The sequence below is a fragment of the Emydura macquarii genome, unplaced genomic scaffold (genome assembly GCF_026122565.2).
Source record: "Emydura macquarii macquarii isolate MOO-44397 ecotype Brisbane River unplaced genomic scaffold, CSIRO-AGI_Emac_v2 contig_3238, whole genome shotgun sequence".
Taxonomy (NCBI): domain Eukaryota; kingdom Metazoa; phylum Chordata; order Testudines; family Chelidae; genus Emydura; species Emydura macquarii.
In genome coordinates this window covers 761,209-780,667 of record NW_027133375.1, presented here as the reverse complement: position 1 = coordinate 780,667, position 19,459 = coordinate 761,209, and the positions used below count along the sequence as shown (strand labels likewise).

General features: G+C 44.2%; 1 protein-coding gene across 2 annotated transcripts; it reads right to left on the bottom strand.

Moving 5' to 3' along the window:
* Window positions 1-4,051: 4,051 nt before the first annotated feature.
* Window positions 4,052-14,787, bottom strand: LOC137142637 (transmembrane protein 14A-like). Of its 2 annotated transcripts, none has more exons than XM_067532033.1 (5): window positions 14,643-14,787; window positions 12,182-12,267; window positions 10,928-11,029; window positions 6,859-6,946; window positions 4,052-4,704 (listed from the first exon to the last, which is right to left on the bottom strand). In XM_067532033.1, exons 2-5 carry the CDS (start codon window positions 12,255-12,257, stop codon window positions 4,665-4,667), a joined length of 306 nt encoding a protein of 101 aa, XP_067388134.1. In that variant the 5' UTR covers window positions 12,258-12,267; window positions 14,643-14,787; the 3' UTR covers window positions 4,052-4,664. The 2 variants fall into 2 exon arrangements, with proteins under 2 accessions (XP_067388134.1, XP_067388135.1); XM_067532034.1 differs by having other exon boundaries at window positions 14,648-14,787.
* Window positions 14,788-19,459: the final 4,672 nt, after the last annotated feature.

Below are 19,459 nucleotides of genomic sequence, written 5' to 3'. Positions count from 1 at the left end.
CACACTATTACACAGATGTTCCTATTACTCTCAAAATTGAAAACAGACATTAACACAATTACATTTGTGTGAACACCTTTGCAAGATTACAAACGGGAACAAAACAAATTTTGAAGCCTTGAAAGTTGCCACAAAAAGGAACTGTCATCCTCCAGCCAGCTCTCCTACTGACCTAGTCTAGGAATCTGGCCACAAATAGCTACCAGTTGTTTTGTTTTGTGTGGGTTTTGCTCAAATACATTGTGCATTTTAATCTATGAAGTTGCCATTTCCTTGCCCTGAAAGGCTTTTTACTACTTCTTCTTTTAGGCTTTTAAGGGAAGAATAAGCAACATCCCCACAATTAAGAAATTCTTGCAGCCTGGTAGCCAAAGGAAACCACCGGAAGATGACAAGTTCATTGCACAGGTGAAGAAAATATTCAACATGTAATCACTATATGATTACTAAAAATCACTGCAACGACACTATATTAGTTCAGCCACGCTTAATATAGCTGTAAATTTCACACAAACATTTTATGACACTGTACAGGAAATCAGATTAGATAATTTGCTCTTCTAGCTTTAATCTGTGAAACTGAATTTTGAAAGTTTTTAGCAACGCTTTAAAAATGTCGTTGCAATAGTTATAACTAGATTGCAATGTATTGTAGACAAGGGTATGGTGTTAAAGAATCTTGTAACTGGAGGCTACATTTATTTGAAATAAAACACTCATTACTTTCTGTTTGAGTTCATTTATTTATAATACCTGTTCACAGCTGAAAGCTCTTGAAATGCTTTAGAAAGGTGGGTGTACACTCTCATCCCCATTTTTCAAATGCAGAAACTGAGGCTCTGGAAAGTTGTTGTGTGACCTTAAATCCAGGAATAGAACTTCAATCTCTGATTCCCTTTCCATTTCCCTATCCAGTGGACCCCGCTGATTCCATTAGTATTTCATTGCTATTTCGATCACCCCGGGGCTCCCAATGTCCTTGAAAGCTTTCCATACAGATTCTGAACCCTTATTGCGACATAACTTGCTGGGTAAGTAGTATCTTACAAGAAGATACATTAGAGCTCAGAACTCTACAATAATTGGTATTTTATAAGCAGAAATGAAAAACCATTTAAATCTCTGAAGTTTTCAGGATTTGGGTTAAACTCTTATTCAAAATGTTTTGTTCACTGGCACTCCAAACGAATTAAATCCATTGCTTGCTTGAGTACCAAAGGGAGCTGGCGGATATTCATGCTCTTCTTTTGACATTCTCCGACTTCCCAGACCCTCATGAGGCAACTTGAAGGGGAAGCTGAGTGATGGAAGAACAGGCAGCCATACTGCACATCATTCTTGCCTCCTCACCTTGCCACTCGATGGTTAGTAAGGTGGGTGAGGGGAGGAAGTTACTGTTTGCTATGCTACCCAGGAACTCAATTCCCCACTGGTAGTCCATTTTGAAGAGGGGGACAGAGCTGTGGTGGCTGCGAGCCTCTAAAGTGCTGCTGCCACAGGGTGACACTAGCCCTTGAAGAAGGAAGAAGCCAGTGCAATTGTGACTGGTCAGTTAACCTCCAATTAGGCTTAAGAAGGCATCTGGGCTCTAGAGGGACGAAGTCCCTGGAGGAAGACAGGAAGGGGCAGGTGAGGGCTGTCTCAACACAGGGCAGAGACAGAAGATGCAGCAGTGAGTTGCCATGGGAAAAATCTGCAGAAAGCTCTGCAGCCCTCCCTGTAAAGAGGCAGGAATGGGCAGGAAGCAGCGGAGGGAAATGCCTGCTGTCCTTCCTGAACTAGAGAGCCAGGGCCAGAGAATGCCAGAGAGGGCTGCAGTCTGAGAGCAGCAGAGGGAGATGCCTGCTGGCTCTCAGTGCGGGAGGTGAAGCCAGAAAGGCGTAATGAGCCATGCCCGTGCGAAACCTGGAGGTGAGTGCGAGGAAAGATGCTAGGGCTGTACATTGATGGACTGGAATAAATTAACCCTACAAGGGCTATTCCTGCTCAGACTGTTTGGACTATTTCAGGGAACCACTGAAGGTGAAACTGAGGCAGGTGCACTGCTTGTGCTATGACCTGACACTGGAAAGCGCCTGAGGTGCAAGGCCACCCTATGACACTTGCCAACACCAGATTTCACTGTGCCTGACAAGCATCACTGATCGGTGCATCAACCCAGTGCTGAAAGCAGCTGAGACAAGACCAGGGAGTGCTCAGTTTCCTTTCAGCAACTGGTTTTGTTCCTTTACAATTGAGCCTCGGCTAATTTCAGTAAGTTCCAGTCCGCCAGTGACCTCTTCACTGAGTAGAGGGACAGTTAATGGCCTGGTTTTGTTCCTTTACTGGTTGCCTTTTCAAGAAGGTTGGATCTGACAAGGTCGAAAACAAGATAGTTGTGTGAGCTAAGAAGCTACCAGTGCTTCATATAATAGCCAATCAGCAATTGTGTGACCATTGTATGCAAAGATGATAAAAAGGTATATAAGCTGGAGAACAAGATGGAATAAACGATTCTGCTTGCAATCATATTGGTTGTTGTGCTTTATCCGTCCCGCATCCTCTGCCATCAGCAGTGGAATCCTCCCTCGTCCTCTGCTATCAGCATTGGAACCCAACAGGGAAGTGCTGCTAAATGTATCATAAATAAAATGAAAAAACTGATTTTGTTTTCGTTGGCTCCTGGTGCTTCTCCAAGGGCTAATTTTGCTGATATATGATTTTTGACATTGACAATGGGCTAGATCCACAGAGGAACTTAAGACATTCAGATTTCCCCTCCTCCCTCCCTCCCTAACCCTGGAGGTGCCTAAATTCCCTAGGGCTCTAAGTTTCTGCTGGCAAAATCCCATAGGAACCCACTGCTGGGCAAGTGCAAGACTAAGTCTGGACAGCACCAAGCAGCTTGTGCCTACCCCACACCTAAGCCCTAGCAGGATTCTCAAACTACACCTTCTTCACCTATAATTTCAGAGCATCCACCCAAAACACATCTGTGAGCAACCTGAGTGGAAATGTACTTCAAGGTGGAAGGATCATAAGAGCTAGTGGTCAGGGCACTCCCCTGGGATGTGGGAGAACTGTTTTGGAGGAGAGATTAGAACCCTGTTCTCCCATATCCTAGGTTAGTGCCTTAACTCCTGTGTATTACGGGGTGGGTCTTGATCTCCCTGCTGAAGCTGTTCCACTTTGGATAAATAAATAGTCACTGGGTCAGAGAGAAAGACACTGTACCCTAGTGATTAAGGCACTCCCCAGGGAAGTGGGAGACTCAGCTTCAAGTCTTTGCTCCAAAGTAGGCAGAGCAGGGATTTGAAAACGGGTGTCACAAACCCACCAGCTATAATGGGGGGGAGGGTTGGGGTATCTGGTGTGTTTTTTGGAGAAATGGCGGACCTGGCTGAGGCACCTAATTCACAGCTCTGAGTCCTGTGTGGACACAAGCAACACCCAAGCCCTGTTCATCCAGTGGTTCTAACCACATTAAACTAAAAAAACAGTGGCCCTAACTGTAAGGTCTTCTCAACCAGCCTTTGTGAGGAACAGGATTTCTGCCTTCCTTCCCTTCCCAGAAACCCCTTTCTGTGTCTGGGGAGAGGGAGGCACAGGATTATTGGTCACCTCCTCAAACGTTCAAGAAGCAAGTAGCAATGTTGCCCTGTGAAGAGCTAGGACGAGGAACAGTCAGTCATCCCTTGAAGCTACAGGGAGAGCTGCAGCCCTCTGCCACCAGCCAGAAGCCAACTACAATTAGTTGCAGGGTGTATCCCCAGTCCAATGGGGGAGGGTTATTGTAAAGAGGTGAAATGAATCCCTGTGCAACTCCACTCAATTCTGAGTCAGAATTCATATATCAACTGCAAACCGGACAGGTTTTCTTTGGAAGTGAGATTTTAGAATCCAGTCCTGCAAGATATTCAGCATTCTCCAACTTCCATTCACTTCAGTGGGAGTTGAGGGGCACCTTACAGAATTGGACCCTTCATAAGAAAGGTGTACACAGCTACCAACCAAAACTCTTCCATTCACACTTGACACTAAAAACAATGGTCTCTGGAGTTTGTCGGTCAACATGAAAAATTAAAGAGAAATTGCTTTAAAATGTTCCATCTTTTATTTGATGACTGGTAACAATTTGTACATTCTCTAGCCAGTGGAAAGAGAGATTTACATGTTTAGAAACAAAATATGTTTATTGCAATGCGGAGCACAAGCCTATACTCTCACCTGTTAGTGATTGTGATAACGCACACTGCATTACATGATCAGTATTGACAAGACTTTAGTTTGTATGTTGTGTGGAGCTTCTATCGATTACTTGATGCTAGAAGCTTACAAAATTAGGGTTTAATACTATACACCTTTTTAGTTTAGCGACACATCCATACATAGCTTGAGTTTCAAAGGTGTAGAGCATTTCTAATATCCACTGATTTCTATAGTGGTGCTATGTCCTCAGCACCTCTTGAAAAAAATATCAAGCAAAAAAGTTGCTTAAATGAAAACAATGATACAAAAAAGAAAATATCAAAAACCTTTCAACATACCAAAGAACTTTGAGGAATTAAATTTTAGGTGTATCTGTTAACAATACAAAAAAAGGACACCCATCTTTCAAGTACAAAGAGCTTGTCTGCTTGCTGAAGGGAAATGATACTCATACTTCAGTTCTTAGTTGCTGTCTCTCACAGCAGCAGAAAAACCAGTCTCAAAATCATCAAAAGGCTGCATCAAAACACAGAACAAAAGAAAAAAACACAGTGAAGTTTGGGTATGAACAACCAAAGAGCAAAAAGTCCATTCATGATTGTGTAACAACAGATGAGAGAATCTGGAGCCTATAACTTAGAACCTTTTAAAACACTTCCAGGGCCTGGTTCTCCATTGCATTTACCAGATTTATGCCAACATATCTTGGATGCAGTAAATTAAATTACACCAATGTAACACTATTGAGATCGGGACTCTAGAATGTGCAACCCTCTAGACCTTTTGGGCCTGACTCCCGTCACCTATATTTGTGTGAATGGAGTTATATGAATATAAATCTGGTATATGTGATCAGAGACGCCAGTCTTCTAAGTTTTGATTAATATGAGGGAGAGATTTTTGAAAACAAAAATACTGAATTCTATGTGTTCTATAGAAGGTTTCAAAGTTACTAGAAATCCTTCACATGTATTAATGATTTCCAGAGTGAAGTTCATGTTCTAACTGAAATAGCCTTCACACTGTTGCATTAAATACAGTAAAAGACACAATCCAACACAGAGTGGCTACAAGGAAGATTTAATTAAGAGTGGTGTGGACAGCCTAAGTACTTTTTAACCTTATATGGGTTTAAGACAGAATTTTTGACTCTGTCTGCACTTTGAAATGGAACCATTGTTTACAACAGTTAGTTGAAATGGTGCTGAACATCTCCTTATCTACACTTGCAGCTGCACTAGTTCACTGGCTAATGTTGCTAATTGTTGCCAGCAATGGTTCCATTTTGTAACAGTCTTAGTCTTGACTTGCACTCTGGGTAGCCCCAGTGAACTCAGAGCAGAATTTGGTCCAGTATGTTTAGTTTTAGTGGTGAGCTGGCTTAGTCATACAAAGAGTTCTGCACTAGGAGTTAACAACACTGCACAAATATTCATCTAATGGGACTGTTTTACTCATAGCCTGCATGCATGAAATGCAGTTATTGTCAGAAGCGTGACACCAGAGTTCCATATTTTATTCTCTCGGTGACGCCATATAAAATTTCTTTTTACAAGTCAATAAGATGTTTCTAAGTGTCTGCCCTGCAAATTCAACCTAGGGTCTGAATATCAGTCTGAATACATTCTACTTCTTACATCACTAGAAAATGCTTTAGCTTTGCCAGAAGTTAAAGTGTTTGTGGCAGGAATTATTGGGTGAAATGTTATGGCTTGTGTTAGACAGGAGGGCAGACTCGATGATCATAATGTTTATTTGGGGCCTTAAAATGTATGCATCACCACTGAAGACTCTACCATCAGAGCCTAGCTGACAGTTTGGTTGATGTGCACCTTTGTTAGCTATGCACAGACACTACAGCTCTGAGAAAGGAGGATACCTTTTATTCTATCTCATGCACTATCAATGAAAGTTCTCATAGCTAAATCTTTCAGTGATGATGTAAAAATGTAGAAAAAAAATGACTGGCAGGTTCATCTTGCAGTCTAAACGGTTAGAAAAATAATTTACTTGCAAACCGAAAAATGTTTTGAGAGATGGAGTCACAGAATAAGTTTGGAATTACTATGGAACTAAATTATGGAATAAATATGGAAAAAGTCCTTTATATGCCAAAATAAAGAACAGCATCAGAGGAATGAAACAGTTCACCCACATTATAATTTGCAGTAGTGCTGGCCAAAATTTTCAAGCCTAGCTACCTAACTCAAGACAACTAAATAAAAGTAGTCTTATTTTCAAAGGTGAACAACACCTACATGTCCCATGGACTTCAGTGGAATTTACTCAGAACTCCTGAAAAGCCAGGCCATTTTTATTTAGGTCACTGAATATGAACTTAAGCACCCAATTTTAAGCACCCATGCAACTTTTGGCACATAAAAATACATCAAGTACTTTCTAAGGCCCTCAACAATATGTACTGATATCTAACTGATAGTATTCTCTTTTCTGAGGCTACCAATTACTATCAGATGTGTGTTTTTTGTGGACAGCTGTCCACTGGAAACTGGATTAAGAACTTCACGGTCATTTCATTCAGCCCATCCAACAGTAACTGGATAGTAACAACTTCAGTGCCCATTGACTTGGCCTGGATGTCAACTATATAGCATTTAAAGCAAGTTGAAATAATTCAGGTAGGAACTGAACTTAGATATGCACACCTACCTTAGACCAGCTATTAGTCCACCTGGGATTAGTTTCTTGGACCTCTTAAACCTCACTCCCATTACAATGGTCAGGATAAAAGCTGAAACTGTAACACACAATCAACACCATATTTACTGTTTTCCCCAAGGCTGGAAATTTCAGTGGAATATCAGTGGAATTTTCAAGACCATGGTTACTTATCAAAAGACTACCAAATAAACTTCTCACTACCTCCCGCTGTGAAACTTCATGTGATAGAACATGCTGTTAGTGCAGGGAGAACTGTAACTAGCCCCATGCATGGCCTTGTGGATGGAGCATCGGACTCAGGAGAGCTAGGTTCTAATCCTAGCTCAGTCACTGGCCTACTGGGTGACCTTGGGCAAGTCCTTGTGCCTCAATGTCCCCATCTGTAAAATGGGGATAATGAGGCTTACCTCCTTTGTAAAGTACTTTGAAATCTAGAGATGAAAGATGGAGTATCATTATTTTAATCTACAGCCTCAAAAAGCCCTCAAAACACAGCACCCTGATTTTCTCAGCTGAGACACTTTTAAGGAAGTCATATAATGATTCTACTACTCTTTCCCCAGCTGTAAAATGGACACCACCTGTAATAGGGGTTTTTGATAAGTTAGTGATTATAGAGTGCTATATGAGTGGAAAGAGTCACCAGACTATACGTACAGCTATATGGAGCAGTGGGGGGAGATGAACTGTCACTTGAAATAATTTTTAAGAGTCAGCAAGAGCATGGATCTCAGCGTAGGCAGCAGGGCTCTACTTCCCTGCAGCTGGAGGTTGGCTGTGAAACCAAGTTCCCCCTCTGTTTTCTTATGAGGCAACTCCAGGAATCCCTTTCCAGAACCCACAAGCAGGGCCCCCACATGGGGGGCGGGGGAGGGGGGGGAGGGTACACTTTACCAGGACCCAGCTCAGGATGCAACCCCCATTACCATGAGGAAAAAATGTTTCATGGCTCATGAGATTTTATGTATAGGTTGAGGGATTGTGGTATGTGTCGAGGAGGGGGCCCATGTTACAAGTTTGTACTGAGCTTGGGTCCTGCTCACAAGCCAGCCCGTGCACAACAGTCTACTCACAGCGGACAGGAGTTAGTTATGTTTGGTGGGAAGGGAGCATAAACTTGTTCTGCAGGCTCATCCCACAATGCTAAGATAAGATCTGACAGTTAGACACAGCTCTTAAAATTCCACTGGAGTTGCTAAGCATGCACTACTTGAGCAATGCAGCAAAAGTGATTTCTAATCACTGCTTTTATTTTATGCTCCCACAATCTGATCTTAGGCGCATGCCTGGGCAAAAACAAGACTGCTCCACCACGAGCTTCCCCTATAGCCCTGAACATACCTAACCATTCCAGGTTAAAAAGTGTGTCCATTCCATAAAGGCTCTACTGACCAATATCCTGTTCCAGGCACCAATGCCCGGATTATTCAAGAATGCTGAGACACCGTGGGTCCAATTTTCATGGGTGTTGAAACCAATGGGAGCTGTAGGACACTCAGCACCTCAGAAAATCAGGCTTCAGGGGTCTCAAATTGGGCACTCAAAAACAATGGACTATTTCTGAATATGTAGGCCTAAATTCCCACAGCTGCTCCAATCACAGAAATCTGAATTCAAGAGTTCAAGGAAGCCAGGATGACGTATACAACTCATTTATAAAATACTGATGATGGAAATTTGCCTTTGGTGTTTGTATAATATAATTTCCCATACATGTAAAACGTAAGAGTGCTACTACTCTGGTTTCCTAGCAAAGCATTACCATTTATCATGGGATCCCTTGTTACAATCAGAGTTAGAAATGGATATGGTAGTAACTACTACTTTTTAGGCCCAGATCCTGTAAATGTTTGTGCACATGCTTAGTTTTATCACACCTACGTTGTCCTACTGAGCCCCAGATTCATTGGGGCTACTGCCATGTGCAACGTTAAACATGGATGTAGGTTTCTGAAGGCTCGAGCTCTTACTCTGCAAACAGTCAAAAACAAAATTTAAAAAAATCTAACAGCAGAAGTGTTTAAAATATATGCAAAGAGAACATTTATTCTATGTCAGACGCAGTAAACTCTATCTTACTACCTGTCTGCAGTGCTGTTGTAGCCTTGTTGGTTCCAGGATATGAGAGAGACAAGATAGGTGAAGTAATATTTTTTTATTAAACCCACTGGTCTGGGGAAGGTAACCAGATTGTCTAAGCTAAATACAGTCGGGACAGGTTCACAAATGCTGCGGGAGACCATTCGAAACGAAGTGGGCGATTAAGGATTAGCAGGCAGTGGGGTGTATTACAAATTGTTGTAATGAGCCATAAAACCAGTGTCTCTTTTTTCTCCAGAAATTCTGCAACATTAACCTCCCCCAGAACACCATTCTTGCCCCCATGGATGTCACCTCCCTATACACCAACATCCTTCATCACTGCTGCCTGCATCAAATACTTACAAGATAATGACAATGTTCAGAGATCCAAACCATGGAGCAAGCCATGGGTACTAGGATGGCTCCCCAATATGACAACGTCTTCATGGACCACCTCAAGGAAGAATTTCTGTAAAAATACACCACAAAACCAATGGTATATCTGAGATACATTGATGAAATATTCATCCTCTCAACAAATGACCTAAACTCCTTCACAGATTACTATCACAACTTCAACAACCATCACCATCCATTAACCTCTCTCTCTAAAACACTCCCATGCTATCATCAATTTCCTGGACACCACGATCAGCTTCAGCAATAGAACCCTACAAACAACTACACACAAGAAACCCCTAGATCACCACACATACCTTCACAGGTTCCATAACCACTCCAAACACACCAAGAAATCTATTATTTACAGCCCGGCTTTCAGATACCACACTGGAATCCATATGAGGTCTCATCAAAGAATCATCATCCATATTTGATGGGGACCACATCCCGAAAGAAATAATTCCCAAACCCCTCTTCTGGCCTTCAAATAACCCCCCAACCTCAGAGGCAAGCAAGCATCATCAGAAGCAAGCTCCCCACAGATCAGAACATACCAAGACAAAGCGGCACAAGACTCCCATAGCAGATGCAAAACCTGCAGACATATTGTTACTGTTACAATGACTGATACTCCCCCACTACACACCTTTCAAGATTCATGAGTCTTACACATGCCTATCACAACATGTGGTATGCATCAAAATCCCCAACACCAACTACGTGGGTGAAAGCAGACAATCACTGCTCCCTCAAGTGTACGCTCATAGAAAAATAATAAAAGGCAAAAAACAGCCTATCACCCAGCAGTGAACACTTTTCACAAAGCCATAACTCCGTATTTGACCTCTCAAGTTCTTGTCCTCAAAGGAAACCTGCACACCTTCAAAAGCGGAGCCTGGGAATTTAACTTCATAACTCTGCCGGACACTGAAAACCCAGGACTCAACAGAGATACTGGTTTTATGGCTCATTACTACAATTTGTAACACACCCAGCTGCCTGCTAATTCTTAATTGCCCACTTCATTTAAAAAAAATGAGAGTTCTGTAGCACTTTAAAGACTAACAAATTTAATTTCAGCAGGCATAAGCTTATGAAATTAAATGTGTTAGTCTTTAAAGTGCTACAGAACTCTCGTTGTTTTTGCTGTATACAGACTAACACGGCTACCCCTCTGGAACTCTTCCTACAGCATTATGCTGAACAATTTGTCCCAAATTGTATTTAGCTTAGACACTCCAGTTGCCTTTCCCAGACCCAAAGAAGAGCTCTGTGAAAGCTTGTACCTTCCACCAACACAATTTGGTCAATAAAAGGTATTATCTCAAATATCTAGTCTTTGGTATATCTTACTACCTGTATTTTGTATATATAAAGCTTCCAACTTTAATAGACTAAACTGAAGCAAAGTGTCTAACTATTTAAATTGTCAGGTAGACTGAGGTATCATATGATGCAAAAAATTAAACAGAACATTTATTTTGAACAGACTTTTAATTCATGTAAAAGTACATTTGAAACTATTTTTATTTTTTTCCAAATGCTCTTTCCTCTAGTAATGTTAAATACTTACACAATGACACCTTCACATCCCTGGGGTCATATGTTACACAATATGCTCCATAACCAGACACCAAACCAAAGAAGAGACCAGCAGCCAAAGAGACTATACTTCCTGCAGCAAATCATTTAAAGAAACATGAAAATGAAAACATGAAGAACATACAAAAAATAGACTAGAGAATACCTCATTAGATAACTTCCTGTATATTTTGCTGCTGCAACTAAAATCTGAAACGAACTTGAGTTTTCACACATTTTGGATACAAATTAGTTCAGAAAAACAAATCATTTTTACTATGTAATATTACAATGAGTAGGTCTGTATCACAGAATAATAAGAATAAAGTTCCAATGCTGGATATTGTGAAGTCCACGCTCCAGATTCCCTCTGAGTTCTGTTTTAGGGTATGTTTACACTAGAAACACTACAGCGGCACCGCTCTAGCGGTGCTGCTGTAGTGTAGAAACTTACTACAGAGACAAAAGATGTTCTTCCATCACTGTAGTAAATCTACCTCTCCAAGAGGCAATAGTTAGGTCAACAGAGGAATTCTTCCGTTGACTTAGCGCCATCTACACTGGGGCTTAGGTTAGCTTAACTATGTCTCTCAGGGGTGTCAAAAATTCACATAGCTAAGTTTTAGGTGTAGACCAGCCCTTATATAGATGTACAGTGGGAGACTTAAGGAGCCAACATGTTTAGCATATCAAAAAGAAGATCAAGAGGTGACTTGATGAAGGTGATTATACACCATAATAGAGAGAAAATACCAGATACTAAATCTCTTCAATCTAGTGGAGAAAGGCAGAACAAGTAAAACCAGAAAAATTCCATTGGACCAAACTACCAAGGGAAGAGGTGGATTTTCCATCTCTTGATATCTTCAAATCTAGACTTGATGCCTTTCTGGGACATACATTTTAGTTAAATAAATTATTGGGCTCAATACAGGAGTGACTGGGTAAAATTCAATGGCCTGAGTTATACAGGAGGTCAAACTAGATAATCTAATGGCCTTTTCTGGTTTAAGATCTATTAATTGGGACAATAGAAGTAGTAATTCTTTCCTGAGTAGGCCTGAGTCATTTCTCAGGATCAGACTCAGGTAGCCATTTACACTTGTACAAAGTGGGTTTAAAATACCATCCTTCTCGTTTAGGAGCAATTTACTTCCACTTTGCCTCGGTGTAAATGTCTTCACAAGGTATAAGGCAGTAGAGAATCAATCCCTCTGTATCCAAATCCTGCCACCCCAGCATTTACCTTTGCGAGTATATCCCATGACACCGCCAAGAGCCACCACTGCTGCATAACCAAAACCAATCCAGTCAACAGCCATGATCACAACTCTGAAAAAGACAACGAATTGCAAAACTGAAGGAGGACAAGTTCTGCTTTAAAAAGAGATTTCCTGTTTAGGATTATGAAGTGATATCCATGAGAGCTCCAAACAATAATTGTTAACAAGTTACAAGTGTCAGTATTGTGTCAATACTCCAAATGTGCATGTGCTTAAACTAAGTGTGTTCTCTTCTTACTGTAAGCCTTGTGCCTCCTCACACCTTCCTGTCTCTCAATGTCTCCTTTATTTTTTACCCTTACATATTGTGGCAGTCCAACTAGGCTGTCACCGATCGCCTGTGCCGGCCCTGTTGGCAACGACCACGCCGATCTCCCACCGACTGCGGGCACCAACCACCTGGCTCCTGCCGACCACTCTAAAATTAGGCTCCAGTCCTTCAGAGACTTATGCACATGAGAAGCTATGTAAACAGTAAGCTGACTGGGCCAGGGAGCTTGCTTTCTGCTTGTTCCCCTCTCTGTGCCTCAAGCTCTTAATCGGTAAAATGGAGATAATGATACACTTTACATTCTCTGTAAAGCATAATAATAAAAAAAATGCCTTGAGATCTGCCGACAAAAAGCACTATACAAGAGCTAAGTATTATTACCGTTCTGTTCCTTCTGTAAAGTCCCTTGCACACTTTTGGGTGCTATAAAAATAAGTAATATAATTCATCAAATATAGAATTACAAATAATGGAATGTTACATTAAAAAATCCCAAAACAACAACATGACCTGAGTAAAAATAATCATGCAAGAGATTGCTGTTTCTACAGAGATAAAATCTCCCCCCTCCTGAACAAAGAGCGAGCCTCCTTCTTTCTGCTGACTCCTTTCTCCATCCACCTTGGTCTGTGTCCTGGGAAGGTTCTAGATCTTAAATGTTAAAAAACAAAACACAGAGTAGGCAGGGAGACAGTTGACTAAGCATGTGTCATAATTTAATCACCAACATTATGATTAAATTTATTTTGAGCCTCCTAATATGTTCTCGGGGCCTACAAAGCACACAGGTAGAAACATGGTTTGAAGAGGGCACAATGTAGGGCCCCAGTACTGCAATGAATTCTGCACAGGCATATCTTTGCCCCAGTATGGAGCCCCAAAACTACCAGGATCTGCCGTGATCTGCCTGCCTACAGCTCATTATTACCTAACGGCCCCATAATGCCAACACTGATCAGCAGCCAGTAGATTTTCTGGGCAAGTAATCCTAATCGTGATGAATAACACGGCACTAACATAATCAGTCACTTTCCTTTTATGTTGCATCCCATCTTCCAGCTGTAACTTAGTTTACAGACCCTGAACTTGGGATGATATAGCTGAGGTTAGTCCTGCTTTGAGCAGGGGGTTGGACTAGATGACCTCCTGAGGTCCCTTCCAACTCTAACATTCTATGATTCTATGAACTTCAAGGGGCAGTTTATAAAGCACCCTGGTCACCTGCCACCCCACAGTCAGAACAGAACTAAGCAGAGGTGAGACAGGGTTCTTCGCGTCCAGTGGTGTTTGCGTTGTGAGCCCTGGAGAGGAGGCCTGAAGTGCGCACACTCCAAAAGGGAGTAAAAGCAAAGCAGGCCAGCTTTAGTGTGTATTCTGCAGTCAATACCGTTTACTCCCTGGCAGCCTGGGCACATGGCAGGGTCGGGGCACAGGACTGCTGGGGGGTAGGTCTAAACTGGAAAGAGAAGGGCTACAGGCCAGGAGGGTTTCTAGGCTGATCTAGTAACAATGCAGGCAAATACTGCTGGCTCCTTTCAGCCTGCTGCCTAGGCCTGGCGGGACCCTGCTCTGCCCCGTGCACGTGCGGGTGCAGCCGGGGCCACGCTGGGTGGCAGGAGAAGGCAGGGCCAGCCCTAGACCAGATGGCACCCCACGCGAGCCCCCCACCTCCCCCCTTTTTAAAGTGCTGAGTAGCTGGTGTTGAATGGAGCTTGTGGCCCAGCGCAGGGAACCTGGCCAGGGAAGGTTTCACTTCAAACAGGCAACACAAGCAGCGCCCCAGCCCGGCGTGCCCCACCCCAGGCAGGCAGCCCTGGCAGGGGGCGCCCCAGGCCTAGGCCCTCCCAGGGGATGGCAGGGGCAGGACGGGGCAGGGGCCGGCTTTGCGGACGATGCCTGGCTGCGGGTGCGAACACCGGACTCTGGCCCCACCGGTGCTCCCAGCATCGCCGGCGGGGGTTGGGTCTTTGACCAGCTGGGGATCCCGGGGTACAAGCTGGGCACGTCCCCCACAGCCCGCGGCTGGATCCGGCCATTAGCAGCTGTGGCTCCTCCTCCCGCCACCCCGGCCCTCCGCAGGGAGCAGAGACACAGACACAGACACCGCCTGGGGGTCTCCTCGGCGGGAAACGCCCCTACACACCCCCCGGTACCTTACAGCCGCTCCAGCCCCCAGCGCCCTCTGCACGCTCCTCCTTCGCACGCCGCCTCCGGCTGTAGCGAACAGCTGATCGATCCGCTGCCGCGGGGCCGCACCGGAGCCAGCCGCCCTCGCTCAGCAAGGCTGCTTCCGTTGGAGGCCCCAGAGTAACTCAGACGAGCTTCCTTGGGGGGGGGGCCGGCAGGAAAACGCAAGGGCCTACTGCCGCCTCGTGGGGAAGGTAGGGCATCGCCAGGCCAGCAGCGCCCGGCGTCTTCTCGCCCCTGCGAGCTGGTGCATTAAAGCAGAGGCCTTAGGTGAGGAGCGCGGTGTACAAAGTATTTACACACACACGCTCTCTCTCCAGCTTACCCCCGTTGTGCCTAGGCTTTATGATCCAGTCTCTTTACATGCTCACATGCTGTTTTTTCCACTGGACCAACCCCGGCTGCGTTCAGTGAATGAAATACACCCACTATTTTCTTTTTATCCTCTTAATTCAAAGCGGTCTCATTCAGTACACACCATCCAAGCCCTGCACCTGAATCCATGGTTATTAATGTTGTTAATGCTGGGACGCTTTTCACCCTGCTATCTAAGTAGTCCACACACATTAATGAATTTCAACAGTGCCCCTGTGAGAAGAGGTGGGAATAGTGTCTTAAGAGAGGGCTCTAACCATTGGACTGTGGGATATTTAGATATGGTCTCTCTTTGTTAAAGTTGTTCCACTTTGTATTAAACAGTCAAAACATTAATCAGGCCAGAGAGAAACTAAATAATCCAGTGGCTAAAGTATTCACCTCACAGGTGGGAAACCCTTCTTCAAATCCCTTCTCCTCATCAGGCTGAGGATGTAATGTGGTTGGGTATCCCACATCGTGAGTGGGTGCCCTAACACCTGGGCTAGAGGCTATAAGGGAGACATTCTCTTTCCCCCTTGGCCCCCAGGGCATTGTGTGGTGTTACGGGTGTATTGCCACTGTTCTTGCAAGAAACAGCTTAGGCACCTAAGACTCCTCCCATCCCGGAAGCTTCCCTTGGGCCCGCAGGAAAACATAGGGGCCTGCTGCCACCTTATGGGGAACGTAGGGCATTGTCAGGCCAGCAGCACCCACGCCACCCAGTGCCTTCTCCCTCTTAGAGGGGAGGTCCTGGCTGTGGATCACAAGTAGAGACAGGCACCATGCTTACTTGCTTAACTCCATGAGAGAAGCAGGGCTTAGGACACACTGGGGAGTGGTAAATAATGAAAATGGCAGGTCACTGATACAGGTTGGTCTAACTCACTTGGTAAGTTGGGCACAAAAATGTGTGTTTGAATACAGCCAAACGTAAATGTGTATATTGAGGAACAAAGAATGTAGGCCATACTTACTGGATGGGTGCTTCTAGTCTAGGAAGCAATGACTCTGAAAAAGGCTTGGGAGTCATGGTGAATGATCAGCGGAGTATACAATGCTGTGGCCAAAAGGGCTAATATGATCTCTGGAGGCATAAAAGGGGGTTATTGGGTAGGAGTAAGGAGGTTATTTTACCTTTGTATTTGGCATTGCTACTGGAACACTGGTTCAGGTCTGGTGTTCTCAGTTCAAGAAGGATGCTGATAAATTGCTCGTAACTTGGGCAAATCTGGGTAGTTTTCCCATGAGACTAGCAAAAGGCACTGACGGCAGGGCAACCCCACTGTCAAATTGCAAGTTTCTGCTCCAAAACATGGGCAGGCACCTGGGATGGAAAAACATCACCCAGTCTGGCTAAAGTTGGCAAAGTTATAAGCAATTGAAAGCAGGGTCTTATAATCAGAAGCATCAGAGAACCTTAATTTTAGATATTACTATTGTCACCACCTATCATATGGCAACCACAGCTTGTTTCCCTCCTTCCCCCATTCTTTCATTCCAGATCTCCCTTTAATCTTCCCTCTGTGATAGTCTTACAATTGACTGGCTCCCACATGAGAGGGTTACTCACTGCCAGAACTGGAGGAATTAGGCCATGAGTCTAATGGGCTGGGGCACAGGTGATCACAGCTGGGCTGAGATCTGCCCACCAGGGACGGGACTCACTGGGCTGGAGTTAGAGGAATCACAAGGCCAAGTTCCATAAACAAGAATAAGGGTCAGAGTCCAGAAAGCACAGGCAGTACCAGGTTAGAATCAGGGTCAAAGTCAGGCTGGAGTCAGAGACAAGGCAAAATCTGGCATTGTTGCAGACCAAAAACTGTGTGATTGCCCCACAGCTTCTTGGGCCAACCCCTGGGGTAAAGTAGGAACACTTGGCCAACCAGAGGGTCCTGTGGTTATTACCGCCTGCAGCACCTGCTCTCTGCAGGTGCTTTTGCAGGGCCTTCCAGTAGCGCTGGGGGCTGCCAACTTGGGCTCTGTAGATGGGGGTTCTAATCCCCAACTCCTTACAATGAGAGCCTGACCCTGGGAAAAGAACATAAGAATCACAATGCTGGGTCAGACCAACAGTGCATCTAACCTTGTCTCTGACAGTGACCAGTACTAGCTACTTCAGAGGGAAAGAAAAGGACAATTTCAAGAGAACCAGTCCCGGCTTCTAGAAGCTAGAGTTTTAGGGACACACAGAGCAAGGGTCTGCATCCCTGACCCTCTTCACTAATAGCATCACTGGACCTATCCTCTATGAGCTTATCTAATTCTTTTTGAACCCAGTTATACTTTTGGCCTTCCCACTACCCCATAACTTTGCTAGACACTAAAAGTCATGGACTGAAGACAGACACTGAATTTATGACTTATTACAACAACCCCGCCCCCCCGTGACTGGACGGATATTAACAAGCCACTTCACCTTGAACGGTCCCATGAAACGTGTTAACTACTTATGCTAAACCATCTGTTCCACCATGGATTAGCTGTGACACTCAGAGTACTTTTCCAGACCTGAAGAGGAGCTGTGTGTAAGCTCAAAAACTTGTCTTTCTCACCAACAGACGTTGGTCCAACACAGGATATTACCTCACCCACCTTATTTCATTCATTCAGTCACACAGTTTAGTGAGATCTCTTTGTGATTCTTCAGTCAGCTTTGCATTTAACTTTGTAATGTCTGCAAAATTTTGCCACCTCACTGTTTACCTCTTTTTCCAAATCATTTTTGAATATGTTGAACAGCACTAGTGCCAGTACAGATCCTTGGGAAACCTCACTATTTACTTTTCTCTATTGTGAAAACTGACCATTCATTCCTACCCTTTGATTCCTATCTTTTAACCAATGACTGATTCATGAGAGGACCTTCCCTCTCATCCCATGGCTACTTAGTTTACTGGAGAGCCTTTGGTGTAGAATCTTATCAAAGGCTTTCTGAAAGTCCAAGTACACCATATCCACTGGAGCATTCTTGTCCACATCTTTGTTGACTCCCTCAAAAAATGCTATTAGATTAGTGAGGCATGATTTCCCTTCACAAAAGCTCTGTTAACTCTTCCCCAACATATCAGGTTCATGAAAATTTAATTCTTTACTATAATTTCAATTTCCATTTGCCTGGTACTGAATTTAGGCTTATTGGCCTGTAATTACTAGGATTGCCTCTGGAGCCTATTCAGGGCAGGGCGGGGGGAGAAAAAAGATCAGCGTTACATTAGCTGTCTTCTAGTCACCTCACATATAGGCTGATTTAAGCAATAGGTTACTGTCTTGGCTGGCACTCCTGGAGAGTGTGGACTAATGGTCAGAGAGTTAGGACCATTGAAATGCAGAGGTGGGGTTTGGTAGGGGAGCCTGGGCCCTTTTACTCCACCAGACTCAGACCCAGGGCCCTGTGAGGGCTACCAAAGGGGTCTGGCCCCCAGGAGCACCTTAAGAGTACCCTCCCTGGCCACTTCCTATCACCCCTCTCGAGTCCAAATTCACTGTCTGTAGCAAGAGGGTGTGAAGGGGGGTTAGCTCACCACGTGGGGCTCTTTGTGGCCAGGCGTGGTGTGCCAGCTCTCTCCCTGTTGGGCCAGCGGCTGTCTACTCTTGTGACTCGGGCCTCCAGTCAGGTCAGTTCCAAATCTCCCCCTTTCCAGGGTAGTCTTTAAACAAAACAAGGGAAATGAGCACAAGCAAACTGAGCCAGTATGCAAGAGGGGGAAATGCCTCTCTTTCAGGGTCTATCAGATTCAAGTCCTCCCTTCCCTCAGGGAGGGACCTTCAGGCAGTTGTTGAGGGGAAGGCTCTTGCTTTCCCTCAGCAATGCAAATTAAAGATCCTTTCTCTTCCCTGGTCAGCCCACAAATAAGCTGCTCTGCTTCCCTTTTAACTCCTCCTCCAGTCTGTGCATCTCTTGCAGGTGTAGCAGGGCAGGTCTGGCTGGGCCCAGAGCAGCCCCCTAACCCCTTGCTGCCCAGTGTGGGGTTTGTATACTCCATCACAGTTACATACCACAGTTAGTAGTGCTGCAATGTCATTCGGAACTCTTGGGTGTATAGCATCTGGTCCTTGTCACTTATTACTGTTTAATTTATCAGTTTGTTCCAAAATGTCCTCTACTGACATCTTTATTTCCCCCCCTAAAAATAATGGGCCAGGTGAGAGAATCTCTCCTATATCCTCTGCAGTGAAGACTAATGCAAGAAATTTTAGATTCTGTGCAAGAGCCTTGTCTTCCTTGAGTGCTCCTTTAGGACTTTGATCATCCACTGGCCCTATTGACTGTTTGGCAGGCCTCCTGCTTCTGATATACTTATATATATATATTTTGCTATTAGTTTTTGTGTCCTTAGCTAATTGAGCTTCAGATTCTTTTTTGACCTACCTAATTATACTTTTACACTTGACTTACCAGAGTTTTTGCTCCTTTCTATTTTCCTCA

Excerpts from the sequence above, each read along its gene's own strand:
- LOC137142637 (XM_067532033.1), bottom strand. The coding sequence starts at position 12,257 with ATGGCTGTTGACTGGATTGGTTTTGGTTATGCAGCAGTGGTGGCTCTT. Across the intron at positions 11,030-12,181 it reads CATGGGATATACTCGCAAAG|GAAGTATAGTCTCTTTGGCT; the intron begins GTAAATGCTGGG and ends GATTTGCTGCAG. Across the intron at positions 6,947-10,927 it reads GGATGTGAAGGTGTCATTGT|TTTCAGCTTTTATCCTGACC; the intron begins GTAAGTATTTAA and ends TGTGTGTTACAG.